Genomic DNA, 16,985 nt, shown 5'->3' with positions numbered 1-16,985 from the left:
ACATCTTACATTTTTGATACCCACTTAACCCATCCTAATGAATCTACCAACCAATGCAATACCCTACGAAACTTGTACGAATCCTCTCTTCTTCTTACTCGACCCATCGTCCTCCTCCCAAGTTTCCTCATCGACATAATCCTTACTTTTCATATCCTTGACTTTCTCTCCCACAATCTTCAAAGCCGCCAAATTAAATCCCATCTCATTCTTTTGTCTTCTTAAGCTCTTCCTTAGATTTTCTCTAATACCATCTAACATAGTTCTCATAGTCTTGCTTGCCACAATTTGTTTATGGTGTGTTTTTAACATGAAAAATAATATTCGACATGTAAGAGGTATGTTCATTTCTTTTGTGGCGAATATATTTAAGAAAGTGAAGAGCATGGGGAGAGTAGAGAAAGGAAGGACAAGTAGCGCATCGTGGAGAGCTGCGGCTTTGATTTTCTGGAGAGTATTAAGAACATGTCTTTCGGCGCTGATATTACCGAGAGCCATGAAGAGCAGATTGCGGGCTGGAGGAGCGGTGTTGGGATTACTGGCTTTGGCGATCTCATATTCGGCCATGAGTTCCAGATCGACGGTACCAATTTCGAGGGCTTCAACAATCTTTTCTCCGGCCATGAGAGTTTCGACTGTTTGTTTTCCGGCGGCACCAACTTCATTATCATCGCCCTCCTCGTTCTTATCAGGGTTCAGGGACGTTGTTAGAGTCGACTCATATAACTCCTCCAGTTCCTTCTCCTTCTCCTCCTCAAGAAATATCTGCTCGTCCGTTTGTTCCCACACTCGGATGCTCTTATCGTGACTTGCGCTAACAAAGAATTCACCTGTTCGACTGACTGCCAAAGCCCAGATTTCACCGTGATGGCCATCTAATCTTTGGATCTGCTCGAATTTGTCGCCATCCCAGTATTTGATCATTTTGTCCTTACTGCTACTGAAGAAATGGTGTCCATTGCCGTCTTGGCTATGAGGAATAAACGCGACTTGTAAAATACTGTCCTGATGCCCGAAGAATGCTTTGTGACAATCTCCGAAGTCAAGACCCCAGAGACGTATATTTTTGTCGGCGGAGCAAGTGACGATGAGCTTGCTATCAAAGGAAATATCCATGCTAAGCACAGGTAATTTATGACCATAAAGATTGAGGAAGAGCTTTAGAGAATCGACGAAGAACACTTTGACAGTATTGTCCAAAAGGGCCACAGCTAATAGACGTGCGTCTGGTGAAAACCTCAAGCTCAAAATATCATCCGATACTTTTAAGGTCCTAGTATGAACAAGTCGTAATTTTGGAGTCGTCCGTCTGGTTCCTGGAATTTCTTCCTGGAATACCTCGAAGTTCCAGAATTTGGCCGACTTATCTGCGCTTCCGGATACCACAGAACGGCCGTCTGGATGGACATGTAAACTCCAGATGGCGCCCTCATGCGCTTTGATAGTCTCGAGCATAGCAGCTGAAGCTACATCAAATAATTCCAATTCACCTGATTTTGTTCCAACCACTACAATTTTGTCTCCTGGTAAAAATGCACAACATAGAGCATAACCACACTCGAAACTTCGTATGCAAGTTCTCGTGCGAACATTCCAGATTTTTAAACCGCCATTAGATGCTGATGCCAACATCCTGTCGTCCGAACTTAAAGCTAACGCTCGAATATCTGCTCTGTGACCTGGCATTTCCACCGATAGTGTTCTTGAATAATCTGGCATTTCTTCGCTCTTAGACTTTTTGCTCTTTTCCTTTGTGACTACTGAGTATACTTCTAGCTGATTGTTCGTAGTCGCTATAAGCAATTGTATGGATTTGGTGCCTTTGATGCGTATCCAATCTGTCGATCGAACTCTCCCACCCGTTCTAACGATAACGTATGGGACAAAGAAATCTGTAATATCAGCAGTTGAAATATCTTCCGTCTTTTCGTCCGCTTCGTCCACTTCCATAGCTGACTTATCAGTGGCGGCCATCTTTTCTCTCCTTCTCCTTCGCTTTCTTGCCAAGCTCTTCTTTACTTCCTCCTCTGATCGTATCCTCCATATTTCAACCGACTTTTCCGAACCATGAACCGAAAAGTAGTCTAAGCGTGGGTGGAAACTAATTTCCAGGGCTCTGTCTTTTCCCTGACGGTGTAATATTCCTCTGCCCTGTAAATATCTAGCTTCAACTACACCATTCACTTGTTTCGACAATTTATATAGACCAGCTGTATCAATAGACCACACGTTCAGTTCACCATCATTCCCTGCCGTGATACATCCGCTACCATCCGGTGAAGTACCTAGAGCCCAGCATTCTCCATTTGTTTGAGCGACATGAGTTTCAATACAGTGCTGAGATGTCATATCCCAGAGTTTGATGAGAGCGTCCTTGCCAGTGGTGAGAAGAAAACCTTCAAATGAACCGCCGTCCTCCGCTTCGGCTACTTCTTCATCTTCGCCAGATTCTTGTGGCATCTCTGGTTGAATGAATTGGAGTCCAGTGATCTGATCTTTGTGTCCTCTTAATTTGAACAAGCCAACCTCGGCGACCAGATCCCACACAATAACATCGGTATCTCTCGAACCACTAGCCAACCGCACCCCTGATTTGTCAAATGCCAGTGTAGTAATAGCCGATTTGTGACCATTGAAGCTGACTATAACAGTTGCAATCTTCGAGTCCCATAGTCGAATGCTACCGTCCTCGTATCCGACGGCGAAAATGTCTATGTCCATTTTACTCTGCGCAATGGCTGAGACTTGAGATTTGCAATCATTGTCCCTCCATCGACTCAAAAGTTCTCCTGTCTTAATTTCCCAACATAATACCTCCTCATTAGCGGCCACTATAGCTCTTCCCGAACCTGTATTTCGACTCGAGACGCCCGCTCCATCAGTTGACCAAACAACATTTGAAGTACTTGAATTGACAAGACCGAATGATTTCGAATGCTCGTATTTTCTAGAGTTGAGCAAATTAGTGATTGATATGAATTTCACGTCATTTTGAAGACTTACAAGTAAGACTTGACCATATTTACAATCTGGCGCAAAAGTAAATAGTTCAAGAACTTTTTTTCTGAGCTATGCGATAAAATCGATAAAATTCCTTAGTGCTGCCGATAAGCATGGGTTTTCGAGCTTGTAAAAGCAGCAGCCAAATGAAAGATGCTTTCCGCACAAAATAGACGATATTTATCATGCCGCTTGAACTTAAAGCTAAACCATCCGCCCCACGTCGTCAGCCCCCCGAACCTACAACACAACAGGTAAAGCAGTAGCTTGAATTCCATAGTATTGGAAACATCACACGAGGAATACAAATCTTTCCTCCCACCACCACCAAAATGCTTCTCCTCGATTATCAAAATGTACTCATTCAATCCGTGCTCACGGAAAGGTTCTCAGGGTTTGTAAAAACCAGAATCCTTTATGCTCAAACGTAACTAATTCAAGCCAGAGCACCACCGGTGAACATCGATCAGACTGTAGCCGATTTCGATGGTGTTACTTTCCACATCTCCACCCCTGAATCCAAAACCAAAATACTCGTTTCAATACAAGTCAAATGCTATGATGAGCTTCTACGATACGGCGCTCAGCAAGTCCTTGAGCGGGAATACGGCCCATATGTTGTTGCGCCGGAAAGTGGTTACAATTTCTCGGTGCAGGTTGATTTAGAAAGTCTGCCAGAAGAGAAAGGTAAGAATTCCCATAACCAATGGATGGCCTATACTAAAAACCTCTACCTAAAGAAGCGCGAGATGATTTGATCAGACGCATATCTCTGTTAAAACGAAATGCAATGGCTGCACCTTTCGAGCATGCCTTCGACGAATTCCATAAATTACAGGAGGAAGCATCGAAGTTCACATCCGAGGAAGCTCCCCAAGGTGTCCGAGAAGGTGGAGATGTTATGGCGATTCATTACCGAGATGAGGAAGCAATCTATATCAAGGCCAGCCACGACAGAGTCACGGTTATTTTCAGCACAGTATTCCGTGAGGAAACAGATAGGGTATTCGGAAGGGTTTTTATCCAAGAATTCGTAGATGCTCGAAGAAGAGCTATCCAAAACGCCCCTCAAGTATTATTCAGAACCGACCCGCCATTGGAGCTTCAAGATGTCCCAGGAGTAAAAGATAATGGTAGTGGAGATATTGGCTATGTTACATTTGGTGAGCTCAATACCTTCGGTATTCCAAGCCTCATTACCAATTTGCTAATTCATACAGTTTTATTTCCACGTCACCTTACTCTCCAGCGAAGAGATGAAGTTATTTCCCACATCCAAACATTCCGTGATTACTTCCATTACCATATCAAAGCATCAAAGGTACCATCATGAAACACAAGCAATTCATGATCTAGTATTGACACATCCCAGGCATACATTCACTCGAGAATGCGTAGACGTACAGCGGACTTTTTGCAAGGTAAGCACCATTTCCGAGGCATAGATTTCACTTCAACTGACAAATAATAGTTCTTAGAAGAGCACGTCCAGAGAACGAAGAAAAGGAGAGAAAGACAGCCAGTGGACGAACTTTCAAGGTCCAAGGTTAAGAATAGAAGACAATTGGGAGTTTGGGCTAGGCGAATGTATGACACGAAAACTGAAATTGAGCGATACTGCATAATTACAAAACTTCCCAAGGCTTTTGTATTGTGAGTTGTATCGTCTTGCATACTTGTGACGTGATGTTCAATAGCTCCCCTTTTTCATTTGTGTGCTAATTGCACTTCTCCACCCTGGTCAATCAAAAGTTATTATGAGCGAGCCTATACATGTATCACCAGACTAACTCTATATCGAAAAGCTATGATACACCAAGATCAATTTACTATTAACTACTTTCCATCAAGCAGAGATGACTTAGAATCCAAGAATTCACGATTCGGAAGGACCCCCTCGCTCGTCCGTCCAATCCGGTTACTGTGAGATAGTCAATATCACGTGATAGTCCCACTAGATCCAGCCTCGTGTGGCGGGTGGCTTGTAAAAGCTAGTGCTGGCTATCAAAGCTACCTTCTCGATTAGAAAATCAATACGAAATTATCCCAAAACACCAATGCGCATCACTACAACGCGCCACCATGTCCGACACCGATTTCGAGACGATCAGGAAGCTACAGGCTGAGAGGAATGCTGCCTCTGCTGGTAAGAAGGGATCGAAGACATTTGATCCGTCAAGTCAGCGAACTGATGTTTCCACCAAGGCCTCCCTGACAGAAAGCTTCGATACCAGTCTTTATGAGCGCGATGGCGTTGATAGATTCGCAGGCTATAACACTTCCATTGCGGTGACAGATGGTGACGACGATGAAATGGAAGAAGCTGATACCAGTCGGCGATTGGTAGGCCAGTACACAGCTTCCAAGGAACAAATGAACGAGTTCGCGCATGGTAACGGGGTTGAGGAGGAAGACATTCTTCTGGGCAGAGAGAAAAGTGCACGAATCTCAGATCGCGAAACAGACTACCAGAAGCGTCGACACGACCGAGTCTTAACTCCCACCAGAGCTGATGGAAATGCCGAGAGCTACAGAGATGTTATGGCCAGGAGAGAACTCGAGCGTGAAGAGGAAAGGGTTAGGAAAGCCATCGAGGAGAAGAAGGCCAACGGCGAGGTTGTCCACCATACTGCAACGCTGATCAAGGAAGATAGTGGCGATAAGGAGAACGACGAAGCTGGCTCTACCGAAGCTGTCGCAAGCGGGCGCAAAAGAAAGAAGAGATGGGATGTGGGCGTTGAAGAAGATGCCAATATGGCTCCGCCGTCAACGGAGGGTAAAACTAAACGTTCAAGATGGGATCAAACACCAGCAGTTGGAGGTGTCTCAGTTGATGAAACGCCTAAGAGAAGATCTAGATGGGATCAAGCACCTGCTGCCACTCCTATGGGCAATCAAGGATTGGTAACTCCAATGCATCCATCGCAAATGGGTGGCCCAGCTATACCAACTACATTCGGGACCGATATCTCATCAAGAAATGCACCACTTTCAGACGAGGAGCTGGACATGATGCTGCCATCTGAAGGCTACAAAATTCTAGAACCTCCGCCTGGTTACGCTCCAATCCGGACTATTGCACAAAAGGTCATGGCTACACCATTACCTGCTGGTGGATTCATGATGCAAGATCCCGATAGTGGAAGACAATTAGCGAAGCAACTTCCAACAGAAATACCAGGCGTGGGAGATCTACAATTCTTCAAGGCGGAGGATATGGCATATTTTGGAAAGCTCACTGATGGTAGCGACGAAAACTCAATGAGTGTCGAAGAACTCAAGGAAAGAAAGATCATGAGACTTTTACTTAAGGTCAAGAATGGTACACCACCGATGCGAAAGACAGCTTTGCGTCAACTCACTGATAACGCCAGACAATTTGGTGCTGGACCTTTGTTCAATCAAATTCTTCCATTGCTTATGGAAAAGACGTTGGAGGACCAAGAGCGCCATTTGCTAGTCAAGGTTATTGACCGTATTCTCTACAAGCTTGATGATCTTGTCAGACCATATGTTCACAAGATTTTGGTCGTTATTGAACCATTGCTTATCGACCAAGATTACTATGCTCGAGTTGAAGGTCGAGAAATTATCTCCAATCTCAGTAAAGCAGCAGGGTTGGCTCACATGATCAGTACTATGCGACCAGATATTGATCATGTTGATGAATATGTCCGAAACACAACTGCGAGAGCCTTTGCTGTTGTCGCGTCTGCACTGGGCATCCCTGCACTTCTTCCATTCCTACGAGCGGTTTGTAGGAGTAAGAAGTCATGGCAAGCAAGACATACTGGTGTTAAGATCGTTCAACAAATTCCTATCTTGATGGGTTGTGCCGTCCTCCCCCATCTGAAAGGGTTGGTTGACTGTATCGGTGGTAATCTTAATGACGATCAGACAAAGGTTCGAACTGTCACCAGTTTGGCAATTGCAGCTTTAGCGGAGGCAGCAAATCCTTATGGTATTGAAAGTTTCGATGATATTTTGAACCCCTTGTGGAGCGGATCAAGGTCAGTGTATTATTTTCTTCATTTTCTTCTCTACTCATGACAACTATCTGGATATCCCCCTGGATGCTCGAACATTCGGAATACATCATACTGACTCGTGACTAGGAAACAACGTGGAAAGGGTCTCGCTGGTTTCTTGAAGGCTGTTGGATACATCATTCCTTTAATGGACGAAGAATATGCCAACTACTATACGGGCCAAATCATGGAGATCCTCTTAAGAGAGTTTTCATCTCCTGACGAGGAAATGAAAAAGGTAGTGCTCAAGGTTGTTTCACAGTGCGCTGGGACCGACGGAGTTACGGCAGGATATCTGAAAGAGAACGTACTAGATGAATTTTTCAAAAGTTTCTGGGTTCGGAGAATGGCATTGGATAAGCGTAACTATAGACAGGTGGTTGAAACCACAGTTGATCTGGGACAAAAGGTCGGTGTTGGCGAAATTGTTGAGCGCATCGTCAACAACTTAAAGGATGAAAGCGAGGCGTACCGCAAGATGACTGTGGAGACGATTGAGAAGGTCATTGCTAGTCTTGGTGCTGCAGATATCGGTGAAAGACTTGAAGAACGACTTATTGATGGTATCTTGCACTCTTTCCAGGAACAGAGTGTCGAGGATATTGTTATGTTGAATGGGTTCGGAACTGTGGTCAACGCTCTTGGTACGAGATGTAAGCCATACCTTCCCCAGATTGTCAGTACCATTTTGTGGCGATTAAACAACAAATCCGCGACTGTTCGACAGCAAGCGGCGGACCTTATCTCTCGAATAGCAATGGTTATGAAACAGTGTGGTGAAGATGCTTTAATGGGCAAGCTAGGTGTTGTGCTCTACGAATACCTCGGTGAAGAATATCCCGAAGTTCTTGGATCTATCCTTGGCGCCTTGCGTTCTATTGTCACTGTGGTTGGTATCAACCAAATGCAACCTCCAATCAAGGATCTACTTCCTCGACTTACACCAATTTTACGAAATCGGCACGAGAAGGTACAAGAAAATACCATTGATTTGGTTGGTCGTATCGCTGATCGTGGGCCTGAGAGTGTTAATGCTAGAGAATGGATGAGAATCTGTTTCGAACTTCTAGATATGCTCAAGGCTCACAAGAAAGGTATTCGTCGAGCTGCCAATAACACGTTCGGTTTCATCGCCAAAGCCATTGGACCCCAGGATGTTCTCGCGACTCTCTTAAACAACCTTCGAGTTCAAGAACGTCAATCTCGTGTCTGTACAGCTGTAGCAATTGGTATTGTTGCAGAAACTTGCGCTCCATTCACAGTCCTTCCAGCATTGATGAACGAATACCGTGTACCCGAACTCAATGTTCAAAATGGTGTCCTCAAATCGCTTTCCTTCCTCTTTGAGTACATTGGTGAGATGGCCAAAGATTATGTCTATGCTATCACACCTTTACTTGAAGATGCATTGATTGATCGTGACCAAGTTCATAGACAGACTGCTGCCTCGGTTGTCAAGCACGTAGCACTGGGTGTGGTTGGTCTTGGTTGTGAAGATGCTATGCTTCATCTTCTCAACTTACTATACCCAAATCTCTTCGAGACGAGTCCTCACGTCATCGACCGCATTGTCGAAGCTATTGAAGCTATCAGGATGGCAATTGGACCAGGTCTGGTTCTCAACTATGTCTGGGCTGGGTTATTCCATCCAGCACGCAAAGTTAGACAACGTAAGTCACTTTTTTGAAATCCCATTGCCCATCTATAGATTAGCACTAACTATATTTCTAGCTTATTGGACGCTCTACAACAGCGCTTATGTATTATCGGCGGACGCTATCGTGCCTTACTATCCAAACATGGATGACGAGAAAATGGACAGGCCAGATCTGGCGATTGTGATATAAAACAGGCATGCGAGAGTTTTACGTGGAGGTTTAGGCATTTGGGCGTACGTGTGTATATTAATAATCATAGCGGGTATGGAATATCATGTTCACTTGTTTCATTCAAGATGCCATTTTGAGAATATCATGTGAAGTTCAAAAAGTGAAATAGTGACTTGTCACAGGACCCAGCAGAGCCGGAGGAGAATTTGTATCACCCCTTAGACATGGAAAGATGTTGAACATTTGACATTACACTGGGCAGTTGGATGATCTCTCGTGCCTAAATATCTCTCACCACGACACTCTTGGATGAAAGAACTTGACTTTGACGAAGATATCAATCCTCCAAAGCAAACGGTTACATGGCACCAATGTGCAAACTCACTTACGTCCACTCTACCTTTAGACGCTCCATTATTCATGAAATTTTTGACTGACAAACATCTTGAAAGTTTACACCGAAATCAACATATTATTACCAAAATATTAATATAACGTACAATTAGCTTCAGAACAAGGATTGCGTCCACTCTCTGGACGTTATTGCGGGGTATCCAAATGCATCAAAAACAGGGGTACCAGCCGAGCCAGCCTTCACCCAAGCATCGCCCCGCATAATTTCCCCAAGATGCGGAGCAGAAAAGGAAAAGAAAGTGGAAAAGATCATCCAAACCAGTTTTCCGGCGCCGTGCCCTGTTGATATCCACTGCTTCAATTACGCCAAGGTTTACCACGTTCGTCCTTTGTTATGCCGAATGTTGCGAGAAATAGAAATAGTAATCAACGTATTCTTGGCACGCCGACAATATATAAACTCACCATGAAGGAAGCATATCGAAGGCAGCATACCGAATACCCGCCTCCTACAGCTTCAAGGCTCTTCATCCTCAGTCTTGGTTCAAAAATTCATGGAAATTTTATATTTGTTCCTTCAATCCATGATATAAATTTTCACCATGATTTTCTCATCCAATTCTATCAGTCTTCTTGGCTTGTTTGTGGTATTAACTGCAGCTGTACCATATGAAGAATACATTCTCACGCCAAATACCCGAACACTTGAGACGTGTGTCAGTATACAATGTCAACGGTTCAGTCACCAGCCCAGAAGCATTGACAGGAACCGGGTGTTCAAGCTCGGCGACTTTTGCCTCCTCTTCTGCTGTTACTTATGACTTCAAAAAGAACATCGCCGGTATCGTCTCCTTCAACGTTGATTCTGTCAATGGAGACGGGGATCAATTTATCGGGATTAGCTTTACTGAAAGTTCACTGTGGATTAACGAGAACGGTTGTGATGCCACAGCTGACGCAGGAATTGATGAAGCTTTATGGTTTTCAGTCACAAGTGGCGGCTTTTACAAAGCCGAAACACAACACCAACGAGGTGGATTCAGATATTTAAATGTCTATCACAATACCTCCGGATCTGTTGAAGTCTCAAACTTGACTATACAATACACGGCTGTACCTCATAAAGCAGAGAACGAACTCAGATCCTATACAGGCTACTTCCATAGCAACGACGACCAGATTAACCGAGTATGGTATGCCGGAGCTTACACTAATGATATGTGTACTATCGATCCTACAGCTGGCAATTCATTAGTTCATCTAGGCGTGATCAACTCAAATAGTACCATCACTGAGCCCGTTACATGGTGGAATAATTACACTATTGCCAGTATGTGCGCTATTCCATTCCATGAGAAAAGACTAACAAGTGATTATCAGATGGTACTAGTGTTCTCACAGATGGTGCTAAGAGAGATCGTCTTGTATGGCCTGGAGACATAGCAATTTCCGGGCCTTCAGTGTTCGTTTCAACTAATGACATGATAACCATTAAGAATTCTCTCGACTCATTACTAGTACTCCAAAACTCATCGGGGGCACTACCATACGCCGGAATCCCCTTCACTACGATCTTGAACACCTGGAGTTTTACCTATCATCTTCATTCACTAATCGATATTCACGATTACTATCTGTTCACCGGGGATGTTGGCTATTTACAAGAACATTGGGGACAATTCAAGTTGGGAATGAATTACTCCCTGAGCTTCATTGATGAGACGAAGATGGCCAATGTTCCCGTAGGCAATGCTGATTGGTTACGGGTCGGTATGGGTGGTCATAATATCGAGGCGAACTCTATTCTGTACTACACTCTCAATCTAGGCAGGAAGCTTTCAAAGGTTCTTAATGACTCAGCTGCTACTTCGTCATGGCCAAGTTACGCAGCTGGCATCAAGTCAGCCGCGAACGCCAACCTTTGGGACAATACAGCAAATCTTTTTCGGGATAATGATACCCTTCCTTTAACAACACTCCACCCACAAGACGGAAATGCATGGTCCATCTTCTCTGGCTTGGTAGATTCTCCATCCCGCGCACTTCTGGTCTCCGACTCTTTGGCCGCCCGCTGGAATGAATTTGGTGCTCCGGCCCCCGAAGGTGGTGGTAATGTTGTTTCCCCCTTCGTCAGCAGTTTTGAAATCCAAGCGCATTATCTAGCTGGTCGAGCCGATCGTGCTGTCCAAATGATTAAATTCATGTGGGGAGATTTCATGCTGGACGATCCACGCATGACGAATAGCACTTTCATTGAAGGATATTCAACAGATGGTAGTCTACACTATGCCCCATATAAGAATGATCCGAGAGTATCGCATGCCCATGGCTGGAGTACGGGTCCTACATCTGCACTTACGTTCCATGGAGCAGGATTGATGGTTACCAGTGGTGCTGGAAAGACTTGGAGTGTGGCTCCAAATCTAGGAGGCTTGACAGATGTGGAGGCGGGGTTTCAGACTTCTCTTGGTAGCTATGCGGTCAAGGCCGTGGGCAAATCAGGAAAGTTGACAAATATTGAAATTACCACTCCAGTGGGTACAACGGGTTCTATTAGTGTGCCATATACCAACCAAACCGCAACAATGAGTTTGCAAAGAAAGGATGGAAGCTCTGCTGCTACAACATACCATATTGCGGCGGGTAATGCGACAAATGGGAAATATGCAGTTGAAGATGTGGCTGGAGGAAACTGGACTGTAACGATAACTTATTAAGTTGGAACTTACAAGAAGATGACATTTCAAGATGGCAAAAAATCGTCCACAGGAAAAACCCCTTCGATTTGAGATTTTATTTGCAGCTGTGCCCTACGAATGGGACATCACTGTTGATATCAGCCACCCCACCCAGCCACCCAGAGGTGGCTACAACGTAGCGGCCGACCAATTGTGCCAGGGCGGTTCGATGAGATGTTTGACGAAGGTTATGAGGCTGTTTGGATATATATATTGTGCTAAGCGAGGAGGAGAGTGAATGTTTTGGATGGTGATGGTCCCACTTCAAAGAGTCCTTTATTCGCTACTTAAGTTGCTTGTGTGTTATTGAGCTTTACCTCCATGACGGTATTATTATTTGCATTAGATAAAATTGAATATATTCACATTTATATCAAGTTCTCCAGAGTTCTACCTACACCATGACCATTTTCCTTCACCATAACTTCGATCCTATATTTCCCTCTCCAACCTCACCTCTCGTATCCCATATCTTATATCCATGTTTTAAAGACCAAACACACGGTATTTGAGGCTAATTTCACATAGAAAAGCATCAGAAATCAGCGATGCCAATTTTCCCGATGGGTGGTGAGCTTTGTGTAAGATTATTTCATCTCACGAGTCTATTGCTTTTTTCGTTTTAGTGAAGGAAGAAAGGAAGGAAGGAAATGTCTATATATTGTGATTCTTCTTCTCAGTGGAAACGAAATAAGAAGCCGATAGATAGCTAAAAGATTTATATAAATCATCTTTTAACTTGCACTATCTTGTGCTCGCGAAGTAGATAAAGTTTGAAGTTGCTGTATCAGGAAAAGAAATTTAAAGATACCAATACCTGTGCATTTACCCCGTGTCGCGCGCCGAGCTAGGAAGAGAGAGAGATGTTAGTCAATTAGTCAAATATCGCTAGAAGAGTCATTGTGCAAGTAATTACAGTATCACATCCAATATCATGGTTAAAATCATACTGGTACGAATCTAATGACGTGAACTTCGCCTCCTCACCAAATTACACATCTTGAAAAATGATAATTCGTAAGCTTACAAATAGGCTGGGAGTACAAAATGAAGGAGGGGGTTAAAAAGATTTAATGTTCGTGAAGCATGTAAGGCTTTTTGAACAGAGAATGTGAATGGAGTTTGACGAGACAAGGCAACGTTCGATCGGGAGAAAAAAAGAAGAAATAGTACAGAAGTGATTATGAACGCAAAAAAAGGATAGGAAGAACGATCTATATCTACATCTACATTTTAAAACTTGATGAGATTTGTATGATTCCTACCCGTACAATGTTACGAAATTATGTAAATACTTCTACACGTAGATTTATAGCTATAAACAACTACTCATTTTTGACTACAAATCGAGCACCTGCTACTTCTAATCACTACGGTGGCTTCCGCCACGACTTTTTTTCTTCTCGTAGATGAATTCTTCCCCGGATTCTTTCAGAGCTTCTAACATATCGCGACAGTCTAACTTATCAAAATGCACTTCCATTTTCTGACTTTATATTCAAACATTGAAAAAGTCAGGATAATGGAATAGAAAAGCTGAGCATGAAAAAGGATAACTTATTATTAAAATCAAGGGATATCATTGTTATTTACACATCAATCATTACTCATCCGAAAAATGTAACCTTCCCATATTCCACCCATCCAAATTTTCAAGTCTTATAATCATTATCATGATTCAGCATTTATCCCCTATTTTCCGAGATCATTCACCATAAACCATTAATCAATCCATAGTCTACAAGGACTCTGGTTGCATCAACTCTTCATGCTTAGTGTGGCCCATACCACCCTCATCAGATTTATGACCATTCTCCTTCCTGAAGATATCGCTTTCAGAAACAGGAGAGAAGACCTTGCCCCATCGCCCATGAATAAAATCATTGGCGGTAACCAAACTACTTCTCAAGTTCTCTTTAACAAGTTGACTTGTAGGTTGACTGAAAATAACATCAATTTCCTCCAAAGTCTTGTTCTTAGTCTCAGGCATATATAAAACCTGATAGAACCAGCCAAGCACTGCGATACCACCATAGAAACCGAGTGTGAGACCGATGTTCGACATGGCTTTTTGCATCTCAGCAAAGAAGTATGTGACGAGGAACGAACAGAGGAAGAGAATGGTATCAGAAGTTTCCATTCCGTAGGAGCGTAGATAGGTTGGGTATACCTCGGATGGAATGACCCAGGTAAGACATGCGTAGGATCCAAAGAAACCTTCGTAGATGATAAGACCCGTGATGTAAGTACCTTGCGAGCCGGCTTTGTTGCTCAAAGGAATCAAGTATGAGCATCCGATGATGACAAGACCGATGAAGAAACCAGGAAGCATAGCAATGGCCCAGAAACGTCTACCGAACTTCTCCATATAGAGAATGGCTGGGATGGTACCAATGAGAAGAGCTCCACCACCAACGAGGGACATGAATACAGCCTCCTTGTCATCGAATCCAACTTGTTGCATAAGTGTGGCCATGTAGTATTGAATGGCGTTGATACCGGTAAATTGCCCCAAGAAGATCATGACATTGGCGTAAACGATGGCGCGACGAGCACGAGGAACGGTAATGAAATCAAGCCATGCAAATCTCTTGCGGGCACCTTCCATCTCACGCTCGGAATCGACTGAGTGTTTCATGACAAAGAATTCCTTACGAGCAGTCTCGTCCGTACCACGGATACGTCTCCAGACACCCCAAGCATCGGCAGTTTTCCCTTTATGCATGAGGAAACGAGGTGACTCTGGCATGAAAAGGATACCGACGAGCATGATGGTGGAAAACACAAGCGATGATCCTAGCATAAATCTCCAACCACCAGATTTAACACCGACGAACATGGCTGCGACGACATAACCAAGAACTTCTCCAAGAGCAATCATAAATTGGTATAGAGAGACGAGATTACCTCGATACTTGGGCGAGACACTCTCAGCGACATAGACAGGAACAGTTCCACCTTCCAAACCGACGCCAAGACCCAGAATAACACGTCCAGCCATCATCATGGCAAAATTGACGGCACCAGCTTCGAGTGCAGCGCCAATTGTGTAGAGGAATAAAGACCATACAATAGCTTGCTTTCGTCCGACGGCTTCGTTCAAAGGACCAAGCATTAATGCACCACCAACAGCACCTAATGGTACACCTGAGCTGACCAAACTAATTTGTTTTGTATCGAGCCCAAGCGATTTAGGCATGTAAAGATTTGCGCCAGAAATCAAAGATTGATCGATACCGGAAAGCAGACCTCCCATAGAGGCAAAAGCAACTAATAACCTGGATGACATAAATTAGCTAATGTATCTCATCCTATCGCCAATCAAGTACATACCAAGTGTAGTGCCTGGGGTCCTTGAAGCTCAACTGAAATACGTCGGAACGAGATTTGCCTCTAGCTGTGACCTCTGCTTCCAAATCTTGCACTTCATTATCAATCGTCTCCATATCACCCGCAGCAGCGATCTGTATTGCCTCCCATTCTGAAACTCGATTCCCAATATGATTTGGGCGAGTGGGAATGGCGCCCTTTTCGTTGCCGAAATCTGATAATTCCTCACTCAGCTTAGCCGGTGTGGTGTAGTGAGAGGAACTGATGTCATTATGCTCGACGGTCTCCTTGGTATGGAGATCTGACATGATTGAGAATTCTATTATGATATGGTGTGCGTCTAAAAATATTTCGTGCAGGAAAAATCGTCTAGAGGGAACTGTCCACCCCGTGCTAATAATAGGGACCCCTTGAAAAAATCTCAGGGTGCGAAAAGAAAATTAAATGTATTGAAGACGGGGAAGTGCAGAACAGATGAGGGGAATGCATGAAGATATATGATTTAAAACACTGGGGCACCAAGATAACTTTCTTTTGCTCGAGTTCCAACCGAAGAATATTCCCTTCAAGGATTAGACTTTTATGGTTGACAGATGGTAACTTGCTTCTTAATTTTTCCTATTATGGTAAGGTGGTAGAAGAATGCCATGTTGTCGTCCGATTCTCTGCGAAAGTCTTTCGGTAAGAGAAGGTCTGGAACGAATCACAAAAGCAGGCGCATATCCGAATGAGAGCCACTTAGGTCATCGGACTAGATTCTTAGATTCCATGATAAAATCTGCCCCTGGGGTCTCCGGCTCCCACTACTAAATCTTGCAGAGATCATCCTCTCTCCATAAGAAATTTGCATAAACTTTCCCCTCCCATGGAGTCTTATGGGGTCTGGAGAGTGGAGAGTGGGGAGTGGAGTTTTCAATCTGGTGGGTTGGTAGCCTGGTAGAATATCGGTAATACTTGGTAGCACAACCTGTGCTTGAAGTTGAACTGATGTTTACGCGTCTGATCGAAAATAACAGAAATTTTGGCGTCAGGGTTAGCATTATGCAACCATGCCACGCATGCGTGGAGAAATCCTTGGCCCGCGTCTGGCGGTTCAGTGGTAGCTCATCATTGTGAGATCTCCTTATTGGATAAAATCACGAGAAAGTCCAAAAAGAGTTGAAATATGTCGCATAAGATTTCTTCCCCTCGCGAATGTCGACTAATATCATTTGCTGGTCGCTCAAATTCTCGCACTATATTGAAGCTAGGCTCATTTATCGAATACTCCATACGGATATCCTGGTGTAGAATCCACAAAAACGCCGAAAATGATTGTTGATCGCACACGGACCTGAAACGAACAGCTGGATTTGTTAAAAATCTTTTCCTGGAGAGAAAAGTTTTTTTATAAGATTGGCACCACTGGTAGTTGAGGCATTCGAGATCGTCGAGATGCTCATGTCGATCTGATAGATATCTTTGGCATCTGACATTTTGGCATTCTGACAGCTTGCACTCGCTTGGCGATGAATTACCCACAGAACTTTGGAATGTAAGCAATGTGTAGAAAATTCGAGAGCATCTCTAACTGAGTGAGTGACTTGGGTAAGCTACCGGTACCGGTAGTGTACTGTAACTACTACTGTAACTACCATCGTCGTCTGCGCATAGCCAAAATGTCCGAGCGGGCGAATTCCGGTTGAGTCCAACAATCTAGGATGTTT

General features: G+C 43.9%; 4 protein-coding genes across 4 annotated transcripts; 2 read left to right on the top strand and 2 right to left on the bottom strand.

The window, feature by feature from the left end:
• Positions 1–63: 63 nt before the first annotated feature.
• On the bottom strand, positions 64–3,020 carry SS1G_03095 (hypothetical protein; the record flags this gene model as incomplete). Its single annotated transcript, XM_001596822.1, has 2 exons — positions 64–2,947; positions 3,004–3,020. 2 exons carry the CDS (start codon positions 3,018–3,020, stop codon positions 64–66), a joined length of 2,901 nt encoding a protein of 966 aa, XP_001596872.1.
• Positions 3,021–3,332: 312 nt separating this feature from the next.
• SS1G_03094 (conserved hypothetical protein) lies at positions 3,333–4,551 on the top strand (the record flags this gene model as incomplete). The annotated part of the gene is made up of 6 exons (XM_001596821.1): positions 3,333–3,394; positions 3,446–3,687; positions 3,741–4,163; positions 4,221–4,321; positions 4,373–4,421; positions 4,472–4,551. The coding sequence occupies 6 exons, from the start codon at positions 3,333–3,335 to the stop codon at positions 4,549–4,551; spliced, it is 957 nt and encodes a 318-aa protein (XP_001596871.1).
• A 531-nt stretch (positions 4,552–5,082) lies between these two features.
• On the top strand, positions 5,083–11,928 carry SS1G_03093 (conserved hypothetical protein; the record flags this gene model as incomplete). The annotated part of the gene is made up of 6 exons (XM_001596820.1): positions 5,083–7,010; positions 7,116–8,698; positions 8,760–8,788; positions 9,370–9,591; positions 9,887–10,541; positions 10,592–11,928. 6 exons carry the CDS (start codon positions 5,083–5,085, stop codon positions 11,926–11,928), a joined length of 5,754 nt encoding a protein of 1,917 aa, XP_001596870.1.
• Positions 11,929–13,687: 1,759 nt separating this feature from the next.
• Positions 13,688–15,587, bottom strand: SS1G_03092 (hypothetical protein; the record flags this gene model as incomplete). Its single annotated transcript, XM_001596819.1, has 2 exons — positions 13,688–15,227; positions 15,283–15,587. The coding sequence occupies 2 exons, from the start codon at positions 15,585–15,587 to the stop codon at positions 13,688–13,690; spliced, it is 1,845 nt and encodes a 614-aa protein (XP_001596869.1).
• Positions 15,588–16,985: the final 1,398 nt, after the last annotated feature.

This window comes from Sclerotinia sclerotiorum, genomic scaffold (assembly GCF_000146945.2).
Source record: "Sclerotinia sclerotiorum 1980 UF-70 scaffold_3 genomic scaffold, whole genome shotgun sequence".
NCBI classification, from domain to species: Eukaryota; Fungi; Ascomycota; class Leotiomycetes; order Helotiales; family Sclerotiniaceae; genus Sclerotinia; species Sclerotinia sclerotiorum.
Note: the sequence above shows the minus strand (reverse complement) of the source record. Positions and strands in the feature narration are given on the sequence as shown.